We start from the raw sequence: 22593 nt of genomic DNA on the forward strand, positions 1-22593 counted from the left end.
ACTGTCCTTTCTTTTGTCGCTTCTTTTTTGTGTGTGTGTGTGTGTGTGTTGTGTGGTTTTTTTATGTCACAAGCAAAACTGAGCCCTGTGAGTGCTTTTAGATGGGGCAGCTGCTCGTTGAGAAGAGCATGGCGTGCTTTCATGTCTCTAAAAGTGTCCCATAAAACCAGAAAAAGTTGCTAGATTTGTCTCTAATTGCTTTTTCGAACAACAGAATCTAGTTGTGTCTGAATTCTGACTAAATATAGCGACAAAGTCGCAAAGTTGGCTACACTGATCACTCCTGCAATGGCTTCTTCTTCTCTGGCAGATCAGGTGTGTTACAAAGCAGAGTTACGATAGCATCTGCTGTACGGAGTTGGTACGACAATCTACTTTCAGTCGTCATTATAATGTGTTTTTGGGAGAGGGCGAATCCATTTGTGGCAGTCCAAATGAATGTATGGGAAACGTATGTTCATTTTAGCCTTTTAAAAACTTTTAAAATGATCAAAATGGCTGCCAGTGTGAAGGTTGGCAGAAAAAGTGTGGACACCCCTCACCTACAATATGGATTCGGTGCCTCCTTTGCTGCTTCCCATGAGAGTTTGGAGCGTATTTGCAGGAATATTTGCACATTTGTGAGGTCGGACTTGATGTTGGACCTGAAGGTGTTTCATGGGCTTCGACCACACCGAACTCCCTCAAGCACAGCTTTAAGGTTCGTGGAATGGTAGTGGGAGTAGAAAAGGGCCTTCCCGAAACTGTTACCACAAAGTTGGACGCATGCAATTGTCCAAGCTGAGATGAACAATTAGTTGACCCTGGGATGACAAAAATGGGGCAAATCATCAAGGTGGCGTAGGAGTTTGTTTGGTGTGTTTAGCTAACGTATTCAGTCTTTTCCTCCCACCCGTTTCTCCTGCTAGACGCATCTAACAGAACAATCTTAGCAGCTGCTTTGCATGAATAATGACTTCCTGACTGGCGCGTGCAATGCAACACAAACAAAGGTATTCTGATTGCGATGCATCACCCCGCGCCTGCGTGGGTGTGATGGGGAAAACATCGCTCGAGAGATAGTCGCGAACGCATCGACACGGAGGCACAGGCAAGGCATCAGTAGACACTGCTCTCTGTGTGATGCAAAGTAGTGAGCACATTTGAACACTTCTCTCGTCTACACGGCCTGCTTTGCATGTCAGTCCATGATGAGAGTTCAATCCAAATTGAGGAAATGTCGGCGAAGATGTTTTTCCCCCTGCGAGTGTGTTTGTGTGTTGGTGAGAAACGAGTCGTCTGACCTCAGCGGCTTTTGGAAGCGTTGCGTCCTCATTTTTCCCATTCCACGCTCAGAAAGGGATGTGCCTTTTGCTTCCTGCCAATGAAAACGCGTCCCCGCCCTTCCTGCTTGAGTCATGTCGTCGCATAGACTCGACTGGCGACCCGCCGCAGCGACTTTGAGTCTTTTCTGTGACTTCTTCGTTTTGATTTAATATCTAAACACCATCTTTTTGTATGTTTGTCATGTCCACGCCGAGAGATGAGCGATGCGGAATGTCCCAGCGCCGTTTCGCAGCTGATGAAAACTCAATGATGTAAGGTCTTGCCCTCCTACCACAGCTTTGGAAAAAAAAAAAAAGCAGGCTTCACTTCACGTCTTAAAATAAAGCCTGTAGGTAGAGCCAAGTGTCCACCGGTCAGTTATGGACGTGGGTGTTGTCGTGTTGTTTACTTTATTGCTAAGGATGTGTTTAAGTCCCTGCTTTTGGGGAAGTCCTTTCTTCTTTGTGCCCTTTCCTGTTTTCCACTTCATGGCTATAATTAACTTCTGAGAACTTCTGTGTCCATGTTGTGAGGCTTCTCTGCTGATGATGAACAGAGGGCCGTCTTCGTTGGTCAGCTTCACTGTGAAGAATCTGGAGCCGAGGCGTGAGGCGAGCCCGTCGGACTGTCTTGGTGACGGCGCAGTGCCACAACAAATGTGACGGGGGTAGAAGATGACGGGTAGGAATGGGAAAAGTGCGTTCTTCAGCTGTCGGAGACGAGCGCCGACAAGCCTGGCCGCTTCCTGCTTCCTGTCGAAGGACGGCTGCATGGGAAACGGTCGGCCTGCCGGTCGAGGATAAAGCCTGAGGCAGGAAGTGAGAAGCGGGAGACGACCTGCAGGCATTTGTGCCCAGTCAGGGTTTCCTGTGGCTACGACCTCCTTGGCTTGGTGGGGGGCAAGTTTGCCAGCTTGTTTGACGATCACAAAAGGCCAGTTTTTAGATTCCTACCACATTTTGGCACAAAAAACAGCTGTAGTGTCTCCTAATCTTAACCCTTAACACCCTAACCCCTAAGGTACTGTTGCCGTAAAGTTTGGAGCTCGACATTGATTATTTAAAGTTGGTGAAACATAGTATGCTGTGTGACCTTGAGTGGTGACACTGTGGCCCTTGACCTCTGCGTCTCCATCCCGGACCGACTTCCACTCAAAAGCATTCTGACGCCGCCATGTTGACGTCTTTTGAACGCGGACTTCTCGATATACCCCCAAATGAATTGTTGCCGTTGGTGGGTGGACAAGAGACGAGCGAGCGCAGATGTTTTGGCGGCGTCGCGCTCCCTCTATAATCCCCGTGGGTCGGCTAAAAGCTCGCTGTCGGTTGCTCGCCGATATGAAAGAGTCCTTTTGACTGGATTCAGTTTGGACGGATTCCCGCTGGTTGCCAAGGGCTACAAAGACAATGTGCCAAGACAGCGTTGCTACGTTGATTTCCCAGCTTCCTTTTGCTGCAAAAGCTGCACAGCTAGCACGTCTCTTTAGGTTCCATCCGCCGCATGCTTTCACAGCCAGGGAGGTGCTCATTTATCCACGTTTATTCTACAAGTACAAGCACAATATTAAAACATATTGTTTATGACGGATAATGGATTTGTAGAATACATCAACATATGAAAGCATCAGATTTATCAGACTCCGGCTGGGAGTATAATCTAGATCGAAGATTAAAAAATGTAAAGGATTGTTTAATTAAGAGCACGGACACACAGTGGATTATGGGTAATCGTTGGGTGGCGGCACCAGCTGCTCCTCAAAGGTCAATCTGCCTGCTCTGTAGTGTTCTTCATGCTAATGGACGGCGACGGCAACGCTGCAAACCTCCCAAATAATCACAGCCTGACTGTAGGCGTCGGCCGACTGGGCTGGGTGTGAACGCCGCGGTGTCTTGCGCTGAGGCGCTCCGAGAGAGGAGACACGGCCGGTTAATGAAATTGTCCTCCGCAGCGGGGGAGTTGGAGGGGGGGCCGAGCATGTGACGTCGTCTGCTGTGTGACGCCACATGTGCCGGGAATGAAAAGATAAATCCCTGTCAGAGCAGATGATGCTGATCTGTCAAGGTGCATTTAAAAAAAAAAAAAAAGACAGAATAAAGCCTCCTTTTAGAAAGATTGGCAGCAAATTTGGAGTGATTATGGGAGAATTATTTACATGGCAGCTCATAAGCATAAGTAAATCAGATAAGGGTGCTTTGTGTTGCAATAAATGTCTGCCGACACTGCAACTGGAACTGTGTTTGCTAACTCTTCTACTCCTGAACCCCTGCACACAAACGGATGAAAATGTGTCAAAACATGCACCCCTACTGTGTTGGCTGTCCTATTATTTTTCTGACAAGTACACCACATGGTGGCGCTGTTATTAATCCCCTATAATGGCAATTCCTCACACGGCTCAATGCACTTTACAGATTTTAGGGGGTTTAGCCGAATCATCATGAGATTTGGTTCACACTTTGAGGGGACTGACAAGCACGTGTGTAGAATATGAGCAAGATTGCTTGAAAAACATGGCCGCCGTGCAGCAAAATGTATTACCAGGGGCACTGCACTAACTGGAATATGCGTCCGTGTCTGAGCCCTCTTCCCCACGTTGCCAAGAAAGGGAGCCTAACTGGTGTATGCATTTCTTTCTTCTTTTTTTTTTTTTTTTTTTTTTTTTTTTTTACAAATTCCGCCTAGCAACAAGTGAATATGACATGACAACTATGGTAATAACCAACATAATTCCATACACAGTCTCAATATCTCCCCAAGACAGCAGTACTGTATCATTACCAGAGGCTGCAAGACGAAGGATAAGCAATGAGGCATTGTGAGTTGGGCGCTGGGCACAAGCTCCTCATATTCAGGGGGAGGATCGATCAAAGGCACCTCAGTCTCCCGCGGCAACAAACTACTGCTGCCATAATTGGGGACGTGCCGTGTAAAACTGTCCCGGGAAGGTCAAGGACGGCTTAATTACGTTGTGAAATAGCCCGCTGGTGCGTCACTTTGATGTCACGGCCTGTGCGCTGTTGTTGATCACTTTTTTAGGAGCATCCTTTGACGGTTATGCTTGTTTTTCTTGTGTTTAAAAACAAAAAACAAAACGAAGCGTTTACATTGTCAGGATGAATTACGCTGCCGGGGGAAACGCCAGCTCACATTTGGAATCATTAGATGAATCATGCAGGAATGTGTTGCTTGTAACGCAGCTATGGAGAACATTTGTGGAGCCTTTGTCGGTCTCATTGACTGATTGGCTGGAATGCTGAAAGTATGACTGCTATTTGTCTCTGAAAATCATCCAGGCCTCAATATTACACTAAGTTTTTGTCTTTGCGTGTTTTTTTTTTTTTTGTAATGCTTTGTCTGTGTCTTTTTCTGCAGGCGTTGGACCAGGACCGAACCTCCCTGCAGAAGGTGAAGAAGTCAGTCAAGGCCATCTACAATTCAGGACAAGGTAAGACGCAACATAACCAAACGACAATCACTTCTTTGATACACAGACATGCTTTCTGTCTGGAAAATTGCCTTTTGTGGACCAGATGGTGCTTTGTGTATGCATTCAGGCCCTCGACACCTGAGTTTGTTTTGCGCGTTGCTACGACATGAACGCCCCCGCCCCAGTAATTTTCCACAGACTACTTCTCAGAGCTTTCTGAAAGTTGACAGTTTCAGATATTGTTGAACCACAAGAAAGGCGTCCGCACAGGAGTGGCGGTTAACTTGAAGTAAACGGGGGGAATCCATTGAAATTATGTCTCAAACATTTGGAAGACAGCTGACATCCGTTTATCTCGGATGTCAAGCTGTAAAGTACCGGTGTCCAAAGTGCGGCCCGGGGCCGTTTGCGGCCCGATGCTCTTTTTTTTATTGGCCTGCGACAAATTGTAAAAAGGTAATTTCACAAGAAAAAACAAACAACAAACCACAACAGCAAAAATGGAAAAATCGGCAGTTATGTTACAGGAATAAAGTCAAAATATTAAGAGAAAAATGTTGTAATTTTACATTACATTTATATTATGAGTCATTTTAGGAGCATAAAGTTGAAATATTAAAGAAATATGTTCTTTTTAATATAATTAATACAATGTAATATAATTTGTGCTATATATATGATAGATTTAATATATATATACAAAATATACGTATGACATTATATTATAATGTTAAAAGGATCAAGTCAAAATATGTCAATGAAGTCATAACTATGAGAAGAAAATGTAGAAGAAAGTTGAAATACCGGTAGTTGGATCTTAAAAAATGATCAGAAATGGGGGAAAAAAACCCAGCTGTAATTTTACGAGAAGAAAGTCAAAATATGAAGAGAAAAAAGTTGTATTCCAACAAGAAAAAAGGCACAATTTTATGAGAATAAACTCGTAAACCTTATTAGGGGAAAACAATGTCATTTTTAGTGGCGTACAGTTATATTAATAAAAAATGATGTTAGGTTTTAAAGTCCTAGTATGAGAATCAAACAAAAGAAAATTGGGTCAGGGGAAAAGTTATAATATTATGGGAATAAAGTCAAAATATTCTGCAAATAAAGTCTTACTGGAAAAACATTTATGGAGATGATTTAAGATGAAAGTTAAAATATTTTGGAAAATTAAAAAAAAACCCAGCAAAAACATTAAAAAACCAGAGCAAAGAGCGAAGTTGATAATGATAATGCTGGGATGAAGTTTTTCTTGAAATATGTCTAACTTCTAGCATAAATATTAAAGTGGTCCCGGCATCATTTTATTTTCGGCAGAAAAGGTTTGGACACCCCTGCTTTATAGTGTAGTGTTAAGATGACAGAGGTCATCATATTCTTTCACTGTCATAGAACAGTACCTCTTTTTTTCCAACCCTCCAGTCACAATATACTGTAACGCTATTTAAAATAGCAGTGAGTATAGAATAGCAACACTTTAGGTTGTACATGAAAACACATTACTTTCTGTTTTCTACACAGTACAATTTGGCGGGGGACAGGAAGGTATTCAGTGGAAAGCTACGCAAGCGCTAACCAAGCCAGAAAATGATTCATCAGCTATGAGGACCAGACAGAAACAAACAGCCATGATTGTTTATTGGCTGACTAGTGAGGCCAGAGACAAAAAAAACCCCAAACTTCTGAATTTGTTGTATTGGTCATAGAAACAAGCTAATATGGCTGCTAATACTTGTAGCTTGTGTTAGTTAGCATTAGCCTCCCATTCGGATATAGATCAGAAGCATTACTGAAACTACTGTAAAAACTAAGAACTAGGGATGGGTTGTTGTCAAAATACTTTGGAAGACGTGCTAGCACAGATGTAATACATATATCTTCAAAGTTTTGTAATGATTAGGCAAACTATCAGTGACTTATAGGCCATGAGTTCCTTAGTTTTGGTTGATGGCGGCCATGTTTTCCAACCCGGCTTGCTGAAATGTTACAGACACGTGCTCGTCAGTCCCCCCAATGTCTATACCCTAGGTTCCCAAAGTGCGGTACGCGTACCCCCAGGGGTACGTGAATAAAAATGAAAAACAATTAGCGCCTAACGCTCACAATTACGAGCGCACCTCATAGCACAGGGCGCACCGTCATAGCAGAAAGAAAGGACACACGGCATGAAGTTCTTCATTGCTCTGTGTGACTTTTTTCATAAGTAAGTAACTTTGATGATTATTGTTGTGTATAAAGAGTGTTTGATCTTGAAGGCTTAACTTATATTGGTGTTCCAGTCCAAGCACTGTGAGAACCTGTCAATGTACATGCGTGTCAGGACGAGAGAGCGGAAATGAGGCTTTTTCACTGCTTGTATGTATTTTTGTACTTCGGATACTGCTTTATCATGTTTGTTCAACTTTCCCTTTCAATTTGGTATCAAATTGACATGCAGATTTAAATCGTAGCGATCGCAAGTGGACAAAAGTGAAGCTCACGTTCAAACCATTCTCGTAAAATTGCGACTTTCTTCTTTCTTCTCTCGCGACAACTTTTTTCTTCTAATATTTTGACTTTATTCTGGTAAGATTACAACTGTTTGACTTTGTTTACACTTTTTGCAGATTTTCTTTTTGTAATATTACACCTTTTATTTCAATAATATTTTGAAGTATTTCAGGTTTCTACTTAAATAATTTTCAATTTATTTTGTCATTTCCACAATATTTGGACTTTATTTCCATGGTATAACTTTTTACGCAACCAAATTTTCCAAAAATGACAACTTCCCCGCTGATCCCCGCTGATCATTTTCCATCTGTATCCCTACAGACCACGTCCAAAATGAAGAGAACTATGCTCAAGCCCTTGACAAATTCGGCAGCAACTTCATCAGCCGGGACAACCCTGACTTGGGCACGGCCTTTGTCAAGTTTTCCTCCCTCACCAAGGAGCTGTCGGCCCTCCTGAAGAACCTGGTGAGTCCCATTGAAGGAATGTGGAATGTGGTGCGGCTGTCGTGTGTGTGTGTTTTCTTTGGCCCACAGGGGTTAAAGCGTAGGGGAATTCTCCCGAAGAGATTATTTTTGTTGTCACCCCCTTAATTGGTTTACGGTGTGGATTAGGATTAAGTAAGGTTTGGTTTGTGGCGAGGTCACAAGTGTGAAATGGTGTCTAGGATGGTGTGTTTCAGCATGCCGCCTTTGCAGACTGACAGTAAAGCCTCCGCCTCAGAGAGACGTCTCTCTTCCAGGCAAGGTTCTTATCTGCAGCTGGCGCTTTCCCCCTTTGTTGAGTAATGTGTCCTGTTTGGATCCACGGTACCTCGCTTCCTGTGCGGCTGACCGCCGGAGTAGACTCCATAAATACATCATAGCGGCACCACCGACGGTGACCCAAGAGCGTGCACACGAGCGTTCATTCAGAAACGCTCTTAAATCAGCCACCTTTATGTCTCCAGGGACGTCTTTTTGTTTTTCCCCAGGACAGGGCATTTCATAGCTTGTGCTTTATTTATTTATTTATTTTTTTATTTTTAAACAGCTCAATAACTGCACCCCCAAGGCTCGCCCGCGACACGTGAGAGCTGTAAATGACTATCGATGAATGATGCTCGGTCCGGATTGTTCTGCAGGGTTTTTTCAATGCAAAGAATTTACAGTACAGACCGCCAATTTCTTTAGTGTTTGTTCCCTTTCAGGGCGCGAGGATTCCAGGATGGCCGGAAGGCAGCCAGATAAAGATTGATTTTTTTTTTTTAAAGAAAAAACATCGGCTGTATGCAAGGCATGCTCTTAAAAGCACATTAGTGGCCATTAAGTGTTGTTTACTTCCTTGATTGCTGCTCTGTCTCTGTGTGTGTGCGTTCGTGCGTGCATGTGTGTGTGGGACTTAAATGCTTAGTCGTGCTGTAAACGACCTTGCTGATACAAATGGTTAGAGAGCAGCTGAGCAATGCTTGTCTTTGCTTTTGCTAAGTCACCCTTGAGTGCACAGCTCCTATCTATCATGTTTCTTCTTGATTTAGCCTTGATAGAAAGAGAAATAAAGAACTTGGCTGCTGTCATTACTTTCATAGGTCATTCTTTTTTGTGGAAGAATATCGTGTCACAGTGCCATATTGGAAATAGCCAATTCATTCATTAGTAGATATTAACACAAAGCTAAGATGTCGACGTTTTGTTCAGATACTGTATCTTTGCATGCATCGACCTACATTGGATTGGTTTTAGCATCTTTAATGTATCAAAGTGGTCCCCCGCATCCTTTAGCTTTCTGTATGTGGCCCTCGGTGGGAAAACGTTTGGATCCTCCTTCTTAAAATGATATTTCTTGTCAACGCAGCATCGCTGAAATAAGACACACCTCCCTCCAATATGTCAAAATATCAATATTATAATATGAGAATCAATGCAAGTATCGGAAATCTTGGTATCGATGGTATTGATCTGCTCGTCACTAGTTACTGTAGGTGTCAACAACTGGAAAATATACTTAAGTATTAAAATTTTGTGACGCACTGTTCAACTAAACTAATTATTTATTTTAGCAAGATATTTTGGACTACTAGGGCCCCCCACAAATTGGCAAAAACTAATTGGCACACCTGTAAAAATGCCATTTTTGACATTCTAACCACAAACCAACACGAGGTCATCGAACACCTACCTCACTCATGGTGCGATCAAAAATAACAACTAACACGTGGAACATACAATGTAAAGCGCCACACGGGCTTTGTGGGTATCAAAATAAACACTTTATTTTGCACTCTATACAAATGTATACTTTTATGCAAATGTATAATCCGCAAGGCATGCTGGGTAACTTCCCGTGTGCATGTGGGCTTCCCTGCATGCCTTGCGAGTTAGACATGAATATAAAATAGTATGGTTTTGCATCTGTATTAGTGCGTAAGCAGCGAGGTGGGCATTTGGATTTGCTCCTGTAGGTTTGTGATGTGTGAGTACGTTTGCCTCGGTCTACTTTCTGTGCAACTCAAGCTTTATCAATGCAAAGCAGTCCACAGTTCAGGGAAGGCCCTTTTCTGTTCCCGGTGCACAAAGCAAACCAAGCAAACCATAACGGTGTACTTGGAGGAATCTGGTCCAACATGAGTGATCCCTGACCTCAAAAACTCCCAGGCACACTGCAAAATGTCTTCCCAGGAGATTGGAAGCCACAAAAAAGGAGAACAACCGTAGTTTCTTTCATTTTCACTTCCTGTATGTGCAATGTCCACATGTACCCTCCGTATAGCGTGCATGCAGCGTACTTCATTGTGGGATACATTCTATTTTTTCTTTATTAGTTAGCAGGAATATACTTTAAACACTGTCATAGTTTGGTGTTGATCCAGATTTGTCTTTTTTTTTTTTTTTGACCCCCCCCGTGTGTGTGTGTGTGTCTCTCCTCAGTTGCAGAGCCTGAGCCACAATGTAATCTTCACCCTGGACTCGCTGCTCAAGGGGGATTTAAAGGGCGTTAAAGGGGTAAGATGTACTGCACACTCTCTCTTTCTCTTCCCTCCCTCGCTGGCACCATCCGGCGGCGGAAGCGAGCGGACGCCGCGTCAGCACATCTCTCCATTCATCCCTCGACCTCTGTGCGTGTGCTCGCCGAGTGGGAGAGTGTGAAGCGGCCACAGGGGCAGGGGGTGGGGGGGATAGGAGTAAAAGTCTACGTTTTAAACGCTGTAAATCTTGCAGAAGTAAACACCGCCCTTTTGTCTTGCGATTGAGGCGAGTAACTGGGTCATGAACCTCGCCGACGACTGCGGGGCGTGGCCGCTCGCTCGATCCGCTTGCTGAAGTGAAGCGCCCGCCCGGGCCTCTGGTGGCGGTCCAACTCTGCAAATAACTCCTGTCCTCGTTGTGACCTCATTGCAGTTTGCTGACACTTGTTCTGTGTTGTGTGCAGGACATAAAGAAGCCCTTTGACAAAGCGTGGAAGGACTATGAGGCCAAGTTGTAAGTAGACGAGGATTCCGCTTCTTTTCAGATGCCAGCACACGACACACCGCTCTTTACACGGCATGGATAAAAACTAAAAATGAAAAAGAGAAGTCGCTTTGGCCTGTTGCACAATGACACAGTTAGTGTTTCCATGTAAACGCTGAAAATGTCACCTGTGAAGAGGAGGAATGCTTATTCAGTGTTGAGTGCACTTGCAACAATAGTGGACCACACTGCTGTTGTTTGTGCTAACAATGCTAAAGTGTACATTTACTACACAGCTAATCCACCTCTTAATACCACAACTGTAACGCCACTTCACCAGTTATTTGTTACAGAACGATGAACATCACTGTGTCCGGCTCTTTTCGTTGTCGGAACAGTGACGTGTCATGTAATGATGCGTCCAAGTGCACTGGTAACTTTGAGTTCAGACATCAACCAATCAGAGGATGGAAAAATGCTGATGTTACTGTACGCCTCTGTGAGGCGAATCTGATTGGTTCAAGAAACGGCCCCATTGCTAATAGTGTTTAAGTGACACGCGCCAGCACTACCCGTCCTGCAGCACTTCAGACATTTTGCAAAACACTAAATTGTTGCCGTGTAAACGTGGAACCCACACAACGACATCCATGCACGTGTATGCTACGCACGCCGTCAGACGTCTTCTCTCCTCCCCCGCAGCACCAAAATCGAGAAGGAGAAACGGGAGCACGCCAAGCAGCACGGCATGATCCGCACTGAGATCACCGGGGCTGAGATTGCTGAGGAGATGGAAAAGGAGCGTCGTCTCTTCCAGCTCCAGATGTGCGAGGTGGGTCGTAAAATAAAACCCCTTTTTTCCCCCCCATTACGGCTGGCGTTCTGACATGAAATATTGTATGACACGGCTTCTTTTCCTTGTCACCTCCCTGCTGTCAATTATCCAATAGAGTGGTTTAAAGAAAGGAATCTGGTTGCAGCCACATCGTCTTGTAATGCTGCCTATATGTTTGTACCCTTTAAACGACCTTAGGATTTCTAGTCATTTCTGTTAGGAAAGGTGGCTGTCATTAATGATTGGCGGGGGAGCAATTGCTTTAAAAACACGACAGGTCGATGCATGAACAAGATTGTCATGAACTTTGACTTTGGATTATTTCCAGTATTTCAGATTGTTTCTATTATAGAAAGTCTCGGGTATCATTAATAGCTCGGCAGGGGGAACGATCGCTTTAATTATATGACACGTACTCTACATGGAGCAGGGGTGCCCACAGTGCGGCCCGGGGGCCGTTTGCAGCCCGCCGCTGTTTTTTTTTTATTGGCACATTCTAAAAATATAATTTAACAAGAAAGCTTAAAAAAAAAAAACAGCAGCAGCAAAAGTAAGCAGTCATTTTTGCAAGAATAAAGTAAAAAATATCAAGAGAAAAAAGTTGTAATCCAACCAGAAAAAGTTGTCATTTTACGAAAAAAACGTAATTTTATGAGGAAAAATAGTAGCATAAAGTTGAAATATTTATAAATGAGAAACAACCAAAACACTTTTTTTTTTTTTGTTAACGTCGTTGTAATATTATGAGAAACAACCAAAACAACGACTAAAGTTGTCATTTTTGGAAAATTTGGTTGTAGAAAAAGTTGAATATAAAGTCCAAATATTATGGGAATAAAGTCATTATCATGAGAAGAAAATTGACAAGAAGAAAGTTGAAATTGTTGGGAAACAAAAACTGCAGGAATTGGGGGGGGGGGGGGGGGGGGGGGAAGACAGCTGTAATTTTATGCAAATAGTCAAATTATTACAAGAAAAAAAGTCACAAAAGGAATACTAGTGTCATTTTAGTAGCACTGAGTTGAAATATTAAAGAAAAAATGTGTTTTTTTTTTTAACTTTGAGAAACTACCAAACAAAATAATATCATTTTTTGGAAAATTAGGTTGAGGAAAAAATTTGAATATTACAGTAATAAAGTCAGAATGTAACAGAATTTTTTTTTTTTTTTTAACAAAGATTATGAGCAATTTGGAAAATTAAAGGAAAAAAGGAGCAACGAGCAAATACTAATATGCCTTTTTACATTTGTCACCTATATCACAAAGCTGAGATGCATTTTTTTCTTGAAACATACAGCGTATATAACTTCTTAGCATATCTTTACAAAACATCAAAGTGACCCTTGCATCCTTTCATTTTTCACAATGCAGGCTCGCTGGAAAAAAAAAGTTTGGGCACCCCTGACGTAGGGCACGCATGAGCGTATTTGTTTCTGTGATGGAAACTATTGCTTATCAGGAGGCAGGAGGACATATTGTGAAGAAAGCTTCCTGTTTTTTTTTTTGTTGTTGTTTTTTTTTTTAAGCATACCCCATCTTTGTCTTTAGTGATCGCTTGCTGAACAGACGTGTCAAACAAATCAGAGCTCGGTGCACGCTCTAGAGGATTCTGGTACAAACTGTCGGAGCCGGTGGCTTCTTCGCCAAAAAAGCCTCCCTTTGCGGTGGGCGGTGACGCCCACGCCTCGCTATCGCTCGCACGCTTTATCCTGTTGGGATTTTTGGACTGAAATTACGTAATGTAGTGGTGGATGCTGCGCTGCGGCTGCTGCTGTTTGGCCGTGTGAATTATTCACTGCAAAATGCGACGCTGTCCTCCAGTGCCCTGCCATGCTCAGCCAAGGCTTTCCCCCCCCTCCTTCCCACATATTCCACGCGGGCCTACGTCTCTGCGTATTTTACCTTCTGCGTGGTGCCAGATCAGGACACAGTTCCACACCACATTAGTGAGCGTTATTATCGGCGGAATGGCGGTGCAGCACTTGCATGTTTACAATTGGGCATTTGCTGCCATCCGCGGTATGTTCATCCCACTTAACCTCATTCCTCAGTGTTGCGTGCGTTCTCCCGTGGTCGCTCCACACGCCATCACGCACAACACTTCCCACGTCCCCCGCCTTCCCCCACCACATGCAAGTTACTCAATCAGCAGATTACAGGGTGCTCTCCCACCCTTGCTCATCCCTCACTGTCAGTGAAGGCAGTGTGGATAGACGGAGCTCAGCAGGCTGCGCCATGCCCCGCACCCTAGTCTTGTTCACTCATTTACGCTAAACATGCGCACGGAGCAGTTAACTTGTTCTCTGCTGCGGAACCATATTTTGTGACGTATATTTCCAAACGGACCCGCTATGACACACTAGGTGGCAAATGGGTCATTAAACAACTAACGCCGGAAACAGATTGATACTTTACTTTCCGTTGTGTTCCTGTTCGTGATGTACATTACCTCCAATGACTGAAGTATCAATATTTTCATTTGAGAATCGATTTTAGAGCATGAAGCGTTGTTATCGTGAAGTATCGTTATTTCAGTGTCGATCCGCACATCACTACTGGCTAGCTTTCTTGCTCGCTTTTTCATAATTGCCCCCCCGTCTCGACTGTTAGGAGCCTTAACAGCATTGCTTGTAGCATTATATCATTTTTTTTTAGAGTCAAATGTATACAAGAGTCATTTACCACACCTGCCTCACAAGCAAAGCTTGAAAAGTGATGATAAACGTGCATCAGTTTGACCTTGCCGCCAGTAAATCTAGCAAGACGGCGTCTGGTGCTTACCAGTGTGCACTAGATGAAATGCAAGCGTAAAGCGTGTCCCCTTGCTGTGACTCTTTGCTGTTCCCTGTGGACGGGTGCATCCCCGGGATTAGCCGAGATTGTCTTTTTTTTTTCTTACATTTGTTTCACAACAATGCATTTTGTTGTGAATACTCCCAGACAACGCTTCCCCTGGAGGCTAGCCGCTCTTTATCTATCACGCTGATGTAAAACAGCCCTGGATTAGATCAAGGCCCCCTTTTTTTTCTTCCACTTCCACTTTTGGCTCGCACATCAAACAAGTGTCTTTAAAAAAACAATGTGTACCTCATTAAACACCTTCAAGAAAAAAAAAACAACCAACAACTTGTCTCTGTGTTGCAGTATCTCATCAAAGTCAATGAGATCAAGACCAAGAAAGGGGTGGACCTCCTCCAGAACCTGATCAAGTATTACCACGCACAGTGCAAGTAAGTAGCGGCCAAATCCCCACATGGTGTTTCATATAAATATAGACGACGTAAATAATGAATAGGTCGTCACACAGATGTGTTGTGACAGCTGCGAGGTTTGCTGGGGAAATAAGTGAGCGCTCTGCGGGCCAGAACCGCCGGATGACAGGATGACAAACTCTCTCGTTGCGTTGCTAGGTCTGCTGGTAATAACACTGCAGTCAAACAGTGTACCCATATGTAGACAAAAGCTCATTAAAGTCAACTTAAAGGGGACATGTTATGCTTTTCCTCTTTTCTGACCTAAAAATGTTGTTGCAATGTTGTATTCTCATCTTAAAACGATGCAAACGCGTCAGATGATGCGGTTTGCACGTTTGGAAGTGAGCCCTGAAAGCAGTTTTGAACGGCTCTGCACTCTGTTTTTTTTTTTTTTTAACCCTAAGTTCCACCCGGACATCCTTATATGGGCATGTCCAGTGCTTGTGTGGCTCACTGGACATTACAGTAACATTACTGACACCTAGTGACGTAGTCGAATATGATCACAAGGTCTTTGAATGCCTCTTCTGAATGCCTTATATTTGTATTTTAGTTCATTTCGGCATATTTATGCTTGAAAATGCTTAATTTAGGCAAAACATACATACAGTTTGCTTAAATATGCATATTTTTGGACTTATTCAAATACCACGAAACAGCATGATTTATTATTTCAATATTTTTGACAGGGTGAAGCCGCGAAATCCTAATCCATATTAATATGGAATCTCTGTTCTTTTCTAGTTTCTTCCAGGATGGCTTGAAGACGGCGGATAAGCTGAAGCAGTACATTGAGAAGCTGGCGGCTGATCTCTACAATGTAAACACCGCATTCAGCTCCACTTGACAAAAAAAAAAGATTTTTTTTTTTATTTTGCGCACGTAGACGCGTCAGTTTCGGTCAAAACATTAGGCACACCTGCCTCTTTTCTTTGTCCAGATCAAACAAACTCAGGATGAGGAGAAGAAGCAGCTGACCGCCCTGCGTGACCTCATCAAGTCCTCCCTCCAGCTGGACCAGAAGGAGGTAACACACACACAAAACACACATTTAACACTTAAGCTAGCCACACTTTCGCAGGCCCACATCAAGCTAAACCGAGCTTGGCCACCACAGGGGTCGGAGACAACACCCAGCCCAGGTAGCTGCTAGCATAGCATGTGGTCTGGTGACCTGTGTTGTGCCTCACTGGCCTCTTGCACACAGTGGCTTTAGTCAGGGCCACAAGGATCCCTTAGTACACATACTGTAGTGTGAACTTGTAGGGTCGGTAAGGAACTCACAAAACACGACGACAAACAGCTTACAGTCTGTATTTTTCAGGCAGTTCTTTGCATTTTCTTGCATTTGTACACTCTGTCGCAAGTGTACCAGCGATGATAAGTAAAAGAGGACAGTGTTACTAGAAAACTAAAGCAGGGGTGTCCCAAACTTGTTCCACCGACAGTGAAAAATGAAAGGATGCATGGGCCACGTCGGTATTTTGTAAAGATATGCTAACAAGTTATTTATGTTTCAAGGAAAAACTGCATCTCTTTTGTGATATGGGTGAAAAAGCTTATTATTTCTATGAACTTTGTTGTGAACTCTGTTTTCCCCCCAAATATTTCAACTTTTTCCTCTTGTAATATGATGACTTTATTGTATTCTATTTAGTCACGTAGACTTACAAACTGCTTTCTAATAAAATTTTGACTTTATTGTAGTAATGTATGTGGTTGTCAGTCCCTTAAAGTTGGTGGTGACTGGGCCGCCATGTGGTGTATTTGTTAGAAAAACAATAGCACATGTAGCACAGGAGGGGTGCATGTTTTGACAATTTTCCACCCCTTTGTGTGCAGCGGTTGAGGGTTAGAAGCGTTAGCTGCACAGCTCGTTTTTTATTGGCCCTCGGCGCATTCTGAAATTGAAATTAATTCATTATTACGTTACGATATATGATTCGGTATGACACGAATAACAATTTGCTTTGTCACGATATCTTAGCATATATTCACCCACATCGGCTTGGTTGCAGCAACGTCAATCTGAACAAATCACAGGTCGAACGGGTTGGCGTTTGCGTCCGCTGTGTTTCCAGTCACTCTGCATGGCACACAGGTCATGGCCACAGTCTCACTGTAGTATCCCTTATACGATTACCCCGCCACGCCCACCCCACCCTAAGGTAGGCGTTAGTTTTAGATTCCCAAATCTCACGAGGATTAGTGCACGTGCCGGCGACACACTCTTAACATACACCGCCTGCACCTGAGCTGGATCTTTCACACCTCTCCCCTCTATCTCCTCCCATCCTCCTCCTCCTCCTCACTGCCTTGTGCTTGTCTGGAATCAAGTCTAGAAGAGTAAGTGCGGTTGCATGTCGAGCATGCAGTGGCATCTTGTCCTTGCTGCATGATTTTTTTGTACTGCCGAGCATGCTTGGTAGTGTCCCAACTAGCAGAGACACACGCTTGTTATGAGGCAACAAAATTGAGCTCCATTTAACGCCTGTATTCAGACCACCGGGTCTCCTATGGTCGGCTGGTGCGTGGTATTCAAAAGCAAATAGCCACCGGCATGTCTAATTAGCGGCAGGTGAAGAAACATTCACATTGACAGCCGTGGCTGTTGGCGTAGTACACGGAGTATTAGGGCCACATTGGGGGGAAAAAAAAGAGATTTTGAGAATAAAGTTGTAAATTTACAAGGAAAAAAAAATCATAAATTTAGTCGCCATGTTATAAATAAAAGCTTGCCTGAAGCAAGAGGAAAGTTTCCTTCCTTCCTGAAGAGCTGCGCTCTATTTTCCCCGAGACGTATGACACGTATGATTTTATTCTCGTAAATTTACACCTTCTTTTATTTTTGCTTTTTTTTTTATTACATTTTTGAACTTTTTTCTCGTAAAGTTATGACTTTATTCTTAGAAATTATTCTTTTTTTCTTGTAAATTTGCGACTTTGTTCTCGAAATGTACATCTTTGTTCTTGGAAATTCATTACTTTATTCTCTTAAATTTACATCATTTCTCTTGTAATGTTACTACTTTATTCTCGTAAATTTACGACATTTTTTTGTACTCGGAAATGTACGACTTTATTCTTGTAAATTCAGGACTTTTTTCTCTTATATTTACGACTTTATTCTCGTAAATTTATGGCTTTATTCTCGTAAATGTACGGCTTTACTCTCGATTATTATTTTTTTCAATGTCACCCTTGTAGTAGGCAGCCTCCTGAAAAAGCACAAGTTGGCAGGAGCTGCATTAGAAGTAGCCAGCAGCTTTATCCACCTCTGCATGCGCTTTAAAATGTCAGGGTGATACTCGTGCGTCTTACACTTGCCATTTCCGTTGTTACAACATTATACTTGCTCATAAATGAGCATGCGATTATACGGAGCTAGGTTTTCTTTTACACTTTGTCATGCACTACAAATCATTATTGAAGTATAGAAAGTTGTTATACAGTATATTAATATACAATTAAAGCATTCATGGTATATACAGTATGTATATATATATAACAATAGTGTTAAATGGCAAGTGAAAACATTGGCACTCTTCTGTGGATTTCATTTCTGACAAAAAGCTAACGTGCGTCAAGTGTGCTATTATTTACGTCAGGCGTTCAAAAAATAGAAGTTTGTGGACAGAAAAGCAGTGATATGATATGCTGCATGTCGCCACTAGGAGGCTCATTTGCATGGTGACTGGAGTGTGCTGACATGCTTTGATATACAGTCGTCCCTTGCCACGTCGCGCTTTCAATTTCCTGGCTTCACTCTATCACGATTTTTCAAACTATACTAATCAATCAATCAGCGCTGCTTGATGGTTGCCTACAGCCTCTTGTTAGTTTAGAAATATGCATTTTAAGCCAATTTTACATGTTTCTGGCCTAAATTAAGCATTTTCAAGCATAATAATGGCTCAATGAACTAAAATGCAAATATAAAGGCATTCAGAAGACTCATTCAGTTACATGTCGTTGCCATGTAGTATTTTACACTGGTCACTAGGTGTCAGTAATGTTACACTAATGGGCGCCACAGGAATTAAGAGCAGCAAGGAACTCTCCCAATGCTAACATGTGAGTCTATATTATGTCCTATTTATGTCTTAATGTCTTTTATTTCTACTATATTGGGTGTAAAGGGGACTATGGAGGTGTTATTTCATGTCTAGAGGGCTCTAACAATGTTAAAAACCATATTTAGAAGGTTGTAAACAGGTTTTCTGTGATCTAACGATGAAAATATTCCATTTATAAATATGACTCTTACTCTGCGGAAATTCACTAATCACGCTTGAGGGATGACTGTATTGACCAGCGATTTGTTTATTTTTTTCATATTTTGATTTGAAATTTGAGGATGTTTTGCGGCATGTTTGTGTTTTTGTGTTGCATGTTAGCCGGCAGCGTGGCTTTCTATTGTTTAAACTTTGCTGTTTTGTGTGTGTGTGTGCGTGTGTCAGGACTCGCAGAGCAAGCAAGGTGGCTACAGCATGCACCAGCTGCAAGGGAACAAGGAGTTTGGCAGCGAGAAGAAAGGCTACCTGCTGAAGAAGAGCGACGGGTGAGTCGCCGGCGTCGCCTCATAAACAAACAAAAAATGCGATGACCCCTTAACTAAGCCCCCCGACCCCTTTCTGCCGCCTTTCCCCCTTCACAGACTGAGAAAGGTGTGGCAGCGGAGGCAGTGCTCAGTGAAGGGGGGCATCCTCACCATCTCTCACGCCACAGTGAGTACAATGCAAACACACACAGGAACACCCCCCCCCCTCCCTCCCCTCACATCCTTACGTGCGACTGCCTGGATGAGCATGAGAGCAACGCGCTGGGAGGCCGTGCTGCGCTCTCTCTACCTCAATCTGGAGGCTGGCAGCAGGGTGGAATTGACATAGATTGGTCGCCATGGCAACCTTGTCTCCTCCCGTGCCCATCCCCCTTCTGCCTGCTGTTCCTGGGTGACTCATCTCTGGATGTGCGTACACTGTGAGCACCCTCCCCGCTTGTACCGCAGTTTTCTTCCCCCCGTGGTCGCCGGGAACCTCAAACAAGTTATGTTCTGTGTCAGTTTTGTGAATACATCAACGGTATCATCTGTGAGAAGCTAATGCCGGTGCATAACAATAGAAAATGTCTCTTCATCTCAGTCTAAGCCCTGTACGATGCGCGTGACTAATCTAACGGTCCAAATCGGTCGCCTCACACGTGATGACATCATCTCTGTCTGCTAAAAGTTGGCTGCGGGGAAGGAGTCGCCAGCAATGTGAACCGACAAGGCTCAGTCTTTTTTAACTTTATCATCAGCATGCTCCAGTTCACCTTTGCAGAGTTGATTTTGATTTGAAACACACGAGGCTTCATGAGAACTTTTCACTGAGATGCAAGCCAGCACTTGCACAAGTAATGGATGAGTATACAACCTAACACAGTCCATATTCCTGATGGGCAAAATGACCTTTAGTTGATATAGTCCTGATCCTATTTCATTCCTGATTGACGATGCGTAAATGTCTGAATTTTTTCACTGGACCGTACAGTAATCCCTCTAATTTCGTGGCTTCACTCTAGTATGTTTTTTCAAAAATGTTATAATTCATAAAGCATGCTGTTTGGTGGTTGAATACAGCCTATTATTAGTCAAAAGATGTGCATATTTATGCAAATGTTAATTGTTTTTTTGCCTAAATTAAGCATTTTCAAGCATAAAAATGAACTAAAATAAACATAAAGGGCATTCAGAGGATTAATTCAAAGACGTCGTGATGATATGTAGTATTCTACACTGGTCACTAGGTGTCATGTTACTGTAATGTTGGGTGAGACACACAAGCTCTGGGCTTGATCAACAGGAACAACAGGCTTTTTTTTTCCAGGTTTGAATTATCTTAGACCAGGCATAATAATCCCTAACATGCGCTACTGCTGCGGCTGTAACCCACAGCAAGCTAAAACTCAAGTCTGTACCTCACTTCCTGGCCGGCCCCCACTCAGCTCCCCGAGCAGCGGAACACATTTACAGCGACACACACGAGCATGAGTCTTATTTATGCCATAAATGCCTTATTTTCTCTTATTATGTCTACTATATTGAGTGTGAAGGTGACTATAGGGTGTTTTTCATGTGTAGAGGGCTCTAACAATGTTAAACAACCGTATTTAGAAGAGGTTTTCTATGATCTTAACTATGAAAAGATTGGCTTTATAAATAAGTAATTCTACTTCATTGAAATTCACTTGTCACACTGGAACCAATTCTTAATTAATGAACAAGGCATTACTGTAAATGATATTAGTGGCGCCCCCTATGGGTTGTGGTTGCTATGCGGTGTATTTGTCAGACAAATAATAGCACAGGCAACACAGTGGGGGTGCATGTTTTGGCAAATTAGCACACTTTTGTGTGCAGCGGTTCAGGAGTCGTAACACATACAGTCACGTGACAGTTATCTATCTAAAAAGTAATAATAAGCATTTTTCTTTTTCTTTCAGTCCAACAGGCAGCCAGTGAAGCTCAACCTTCTCACCTGCCAGGTCAAGCCCAGTCCAGAGGACAGGAAGTGCTTTGATCTCATTTCCCGTAAGTTTCAAATGAGACTTTTACCTCCAGCAGGAACGTTGACAACTTGCAAGCGATGCTTACTATGACTTCCGTATTCCACAGATAACCGGACATATCATTTCCAAGCTGAGGATGAGCAAGAGTTTGTCATGTGAGTACCTCCATATTAGATCCCAAAAAAAAAATCATGAGTGGATGCCAGAATGCTATTACTTTGAAATAAAAAAACATTATTTTGGCAATCCCTTTATGTGACGCATCTAAACATAACTGAGGGGAATATCCTCATGTCTAAATGAAAAGGCAGCCTAGTATAAAAACATGCTAAATATATTCAGGCGGCACCTTTGATGCTTTTGTCTCGGCGTCTTCCTTATCTGACGTCTGCGTCTTTGGTGCTCGCTGCAGCAGCCTGCGTCAGCGCAAGCTCGAACTATCTACAGTATCTATCTCCGAGCATGCGGCGCTCCTCTGGGGATGCAACCCCGCCGCTCTTCGCTGTCACGCACATCATCAGCAGCAGCAGCAGGAGCATCTTGGCGTGTTTGATGAAATATTCAGTGTTCCATAGCAACCCCCAATTAGCAGCAAGGACGTTAATGTATTTATGCGCATTGTCAGTCGAGGCACGTTTTGGCTCCTTGTCTGTGCGGAATATTGCGTGTGCGCGTGTGCGTGAGCAGATTGTGCCATGCAGGGAAGCTGCTGGACGCCATGTTCAAAAGGCCGACATGGTGTTCCCCATCTGTGTGCTTTATAATAACCACAGCGCTCGCTGTGTACCAATGTGTGTGACCATGTCTGCAATTAACAAAAAGCTCGAGTAATTCAGCCTGGACACTCCATTTGGTACACTCTGATAATATCTTGCATACCTTTAGGGGACTGACAAGCACATGTCTGTCAAATCTAAGCATGATTGCTTGGAAAAACAAACAAAACAAAATTATTGATAATTTGTCTAATGATGATAAAACTTTGATACCTGTATTACATGCATGCTAGCATGTCTTCCAGAGCATATGGACCACAACCAATCAATGTTTATTTCCTTGATGTTTATTATCTTCTTCTGCTTCCGTGTGCAGCTGGATCTCGGTGCTGACCAACAGCAAGGAGGAGGCCTTGAACATGGCGTTCCGTGGCGAGCAGACCACCGGTGGCGAAGACGGCCTGGAGGACCTGACCAAAGCCATCATCGAGGATGTGCTACGCATGCCTGGCAACGAATTGTGCTGCGACTGCGGTGCCGCAGGTGCGTGTTTCTGCGCCGCGGTCCGATTGGAGGACTTT

At 43.2% G+C, this 22593-nt stretch overlaps 1 protein-coding gene across 4 annotated transcripts in view; it reads left to right on the forward strand.

Moving 5' to 3' along the window:
* asap1b (ArfGAP with SH3 domain, ankyrin repeat and PH domain 1b) overlaps window positions 1-22593 on the forward strand; it is a 50777-nt gene that overhangs the window by 11713 nt on the left and 16471 nt on the right. For all 4 annotated transcript variants that reach the window (XM_054764956.1, XM_054764954.1, XM_054764955.1 and 1 more), the window contains exons 2-14: window positions 4678-4750; window positions 7550-7695; window positions 10135-10209; window positions 10637-10686; window positions 11359-11488; window positions 14638-14723; window positions 15492-15567; window positions 15688-15774; window positions 19208-19308; window positions 19405-19474; window positions 21231-21318; window positions 21403-21451; window positions 22389-22555. In XM_054764956.1, the coding sequence (XP_054620931.1) occupies window positions 4678-4750; window positions 7550-7695; window positions 10135-10209; window positions 10637-10686; window positions 11359-11488; window positions 14638-14723; window positions 15492-15567; window positions 15688-15774; window positions 19208-19308; window positions 19405-19474; window positions 21231-21318; window positions 21403-21451; window positions 22389-22555 (1198 nt within the window). The remainder of the gene's footprint in view (window positions 1-4677; window positions 4751-7549; window positions 7696-10134; window positions 10210-10636; window positions 10687-11358; window positions 11489-14637; window positions 14724-15491; window positions 15568-15687; window positions 15775-19207; window positions 19309-19404; window positions 19475-21230; window positions 21319-21402; window positions 21452-22388; window positions 22556-22593) is intronic.

The sequence above is a fragment of the Dunckerocampus dactyliophorus genome, chromosome 21, assembly GCF_027744805.1.
Source record: "Dunckerocampus dactyliophorus isolate RoL2022-P2 chromosome 21, RoL_Ddac_1.1, whole genome shotgun sequence".
Classification (NCBI taxonomy): Eukaryota; Metazoa; Chordata; class Actinopteri; order Syngnathiformes; family Syngnathidae; genus Dunckerocampus; species Dunckerocampus dactyliophorus.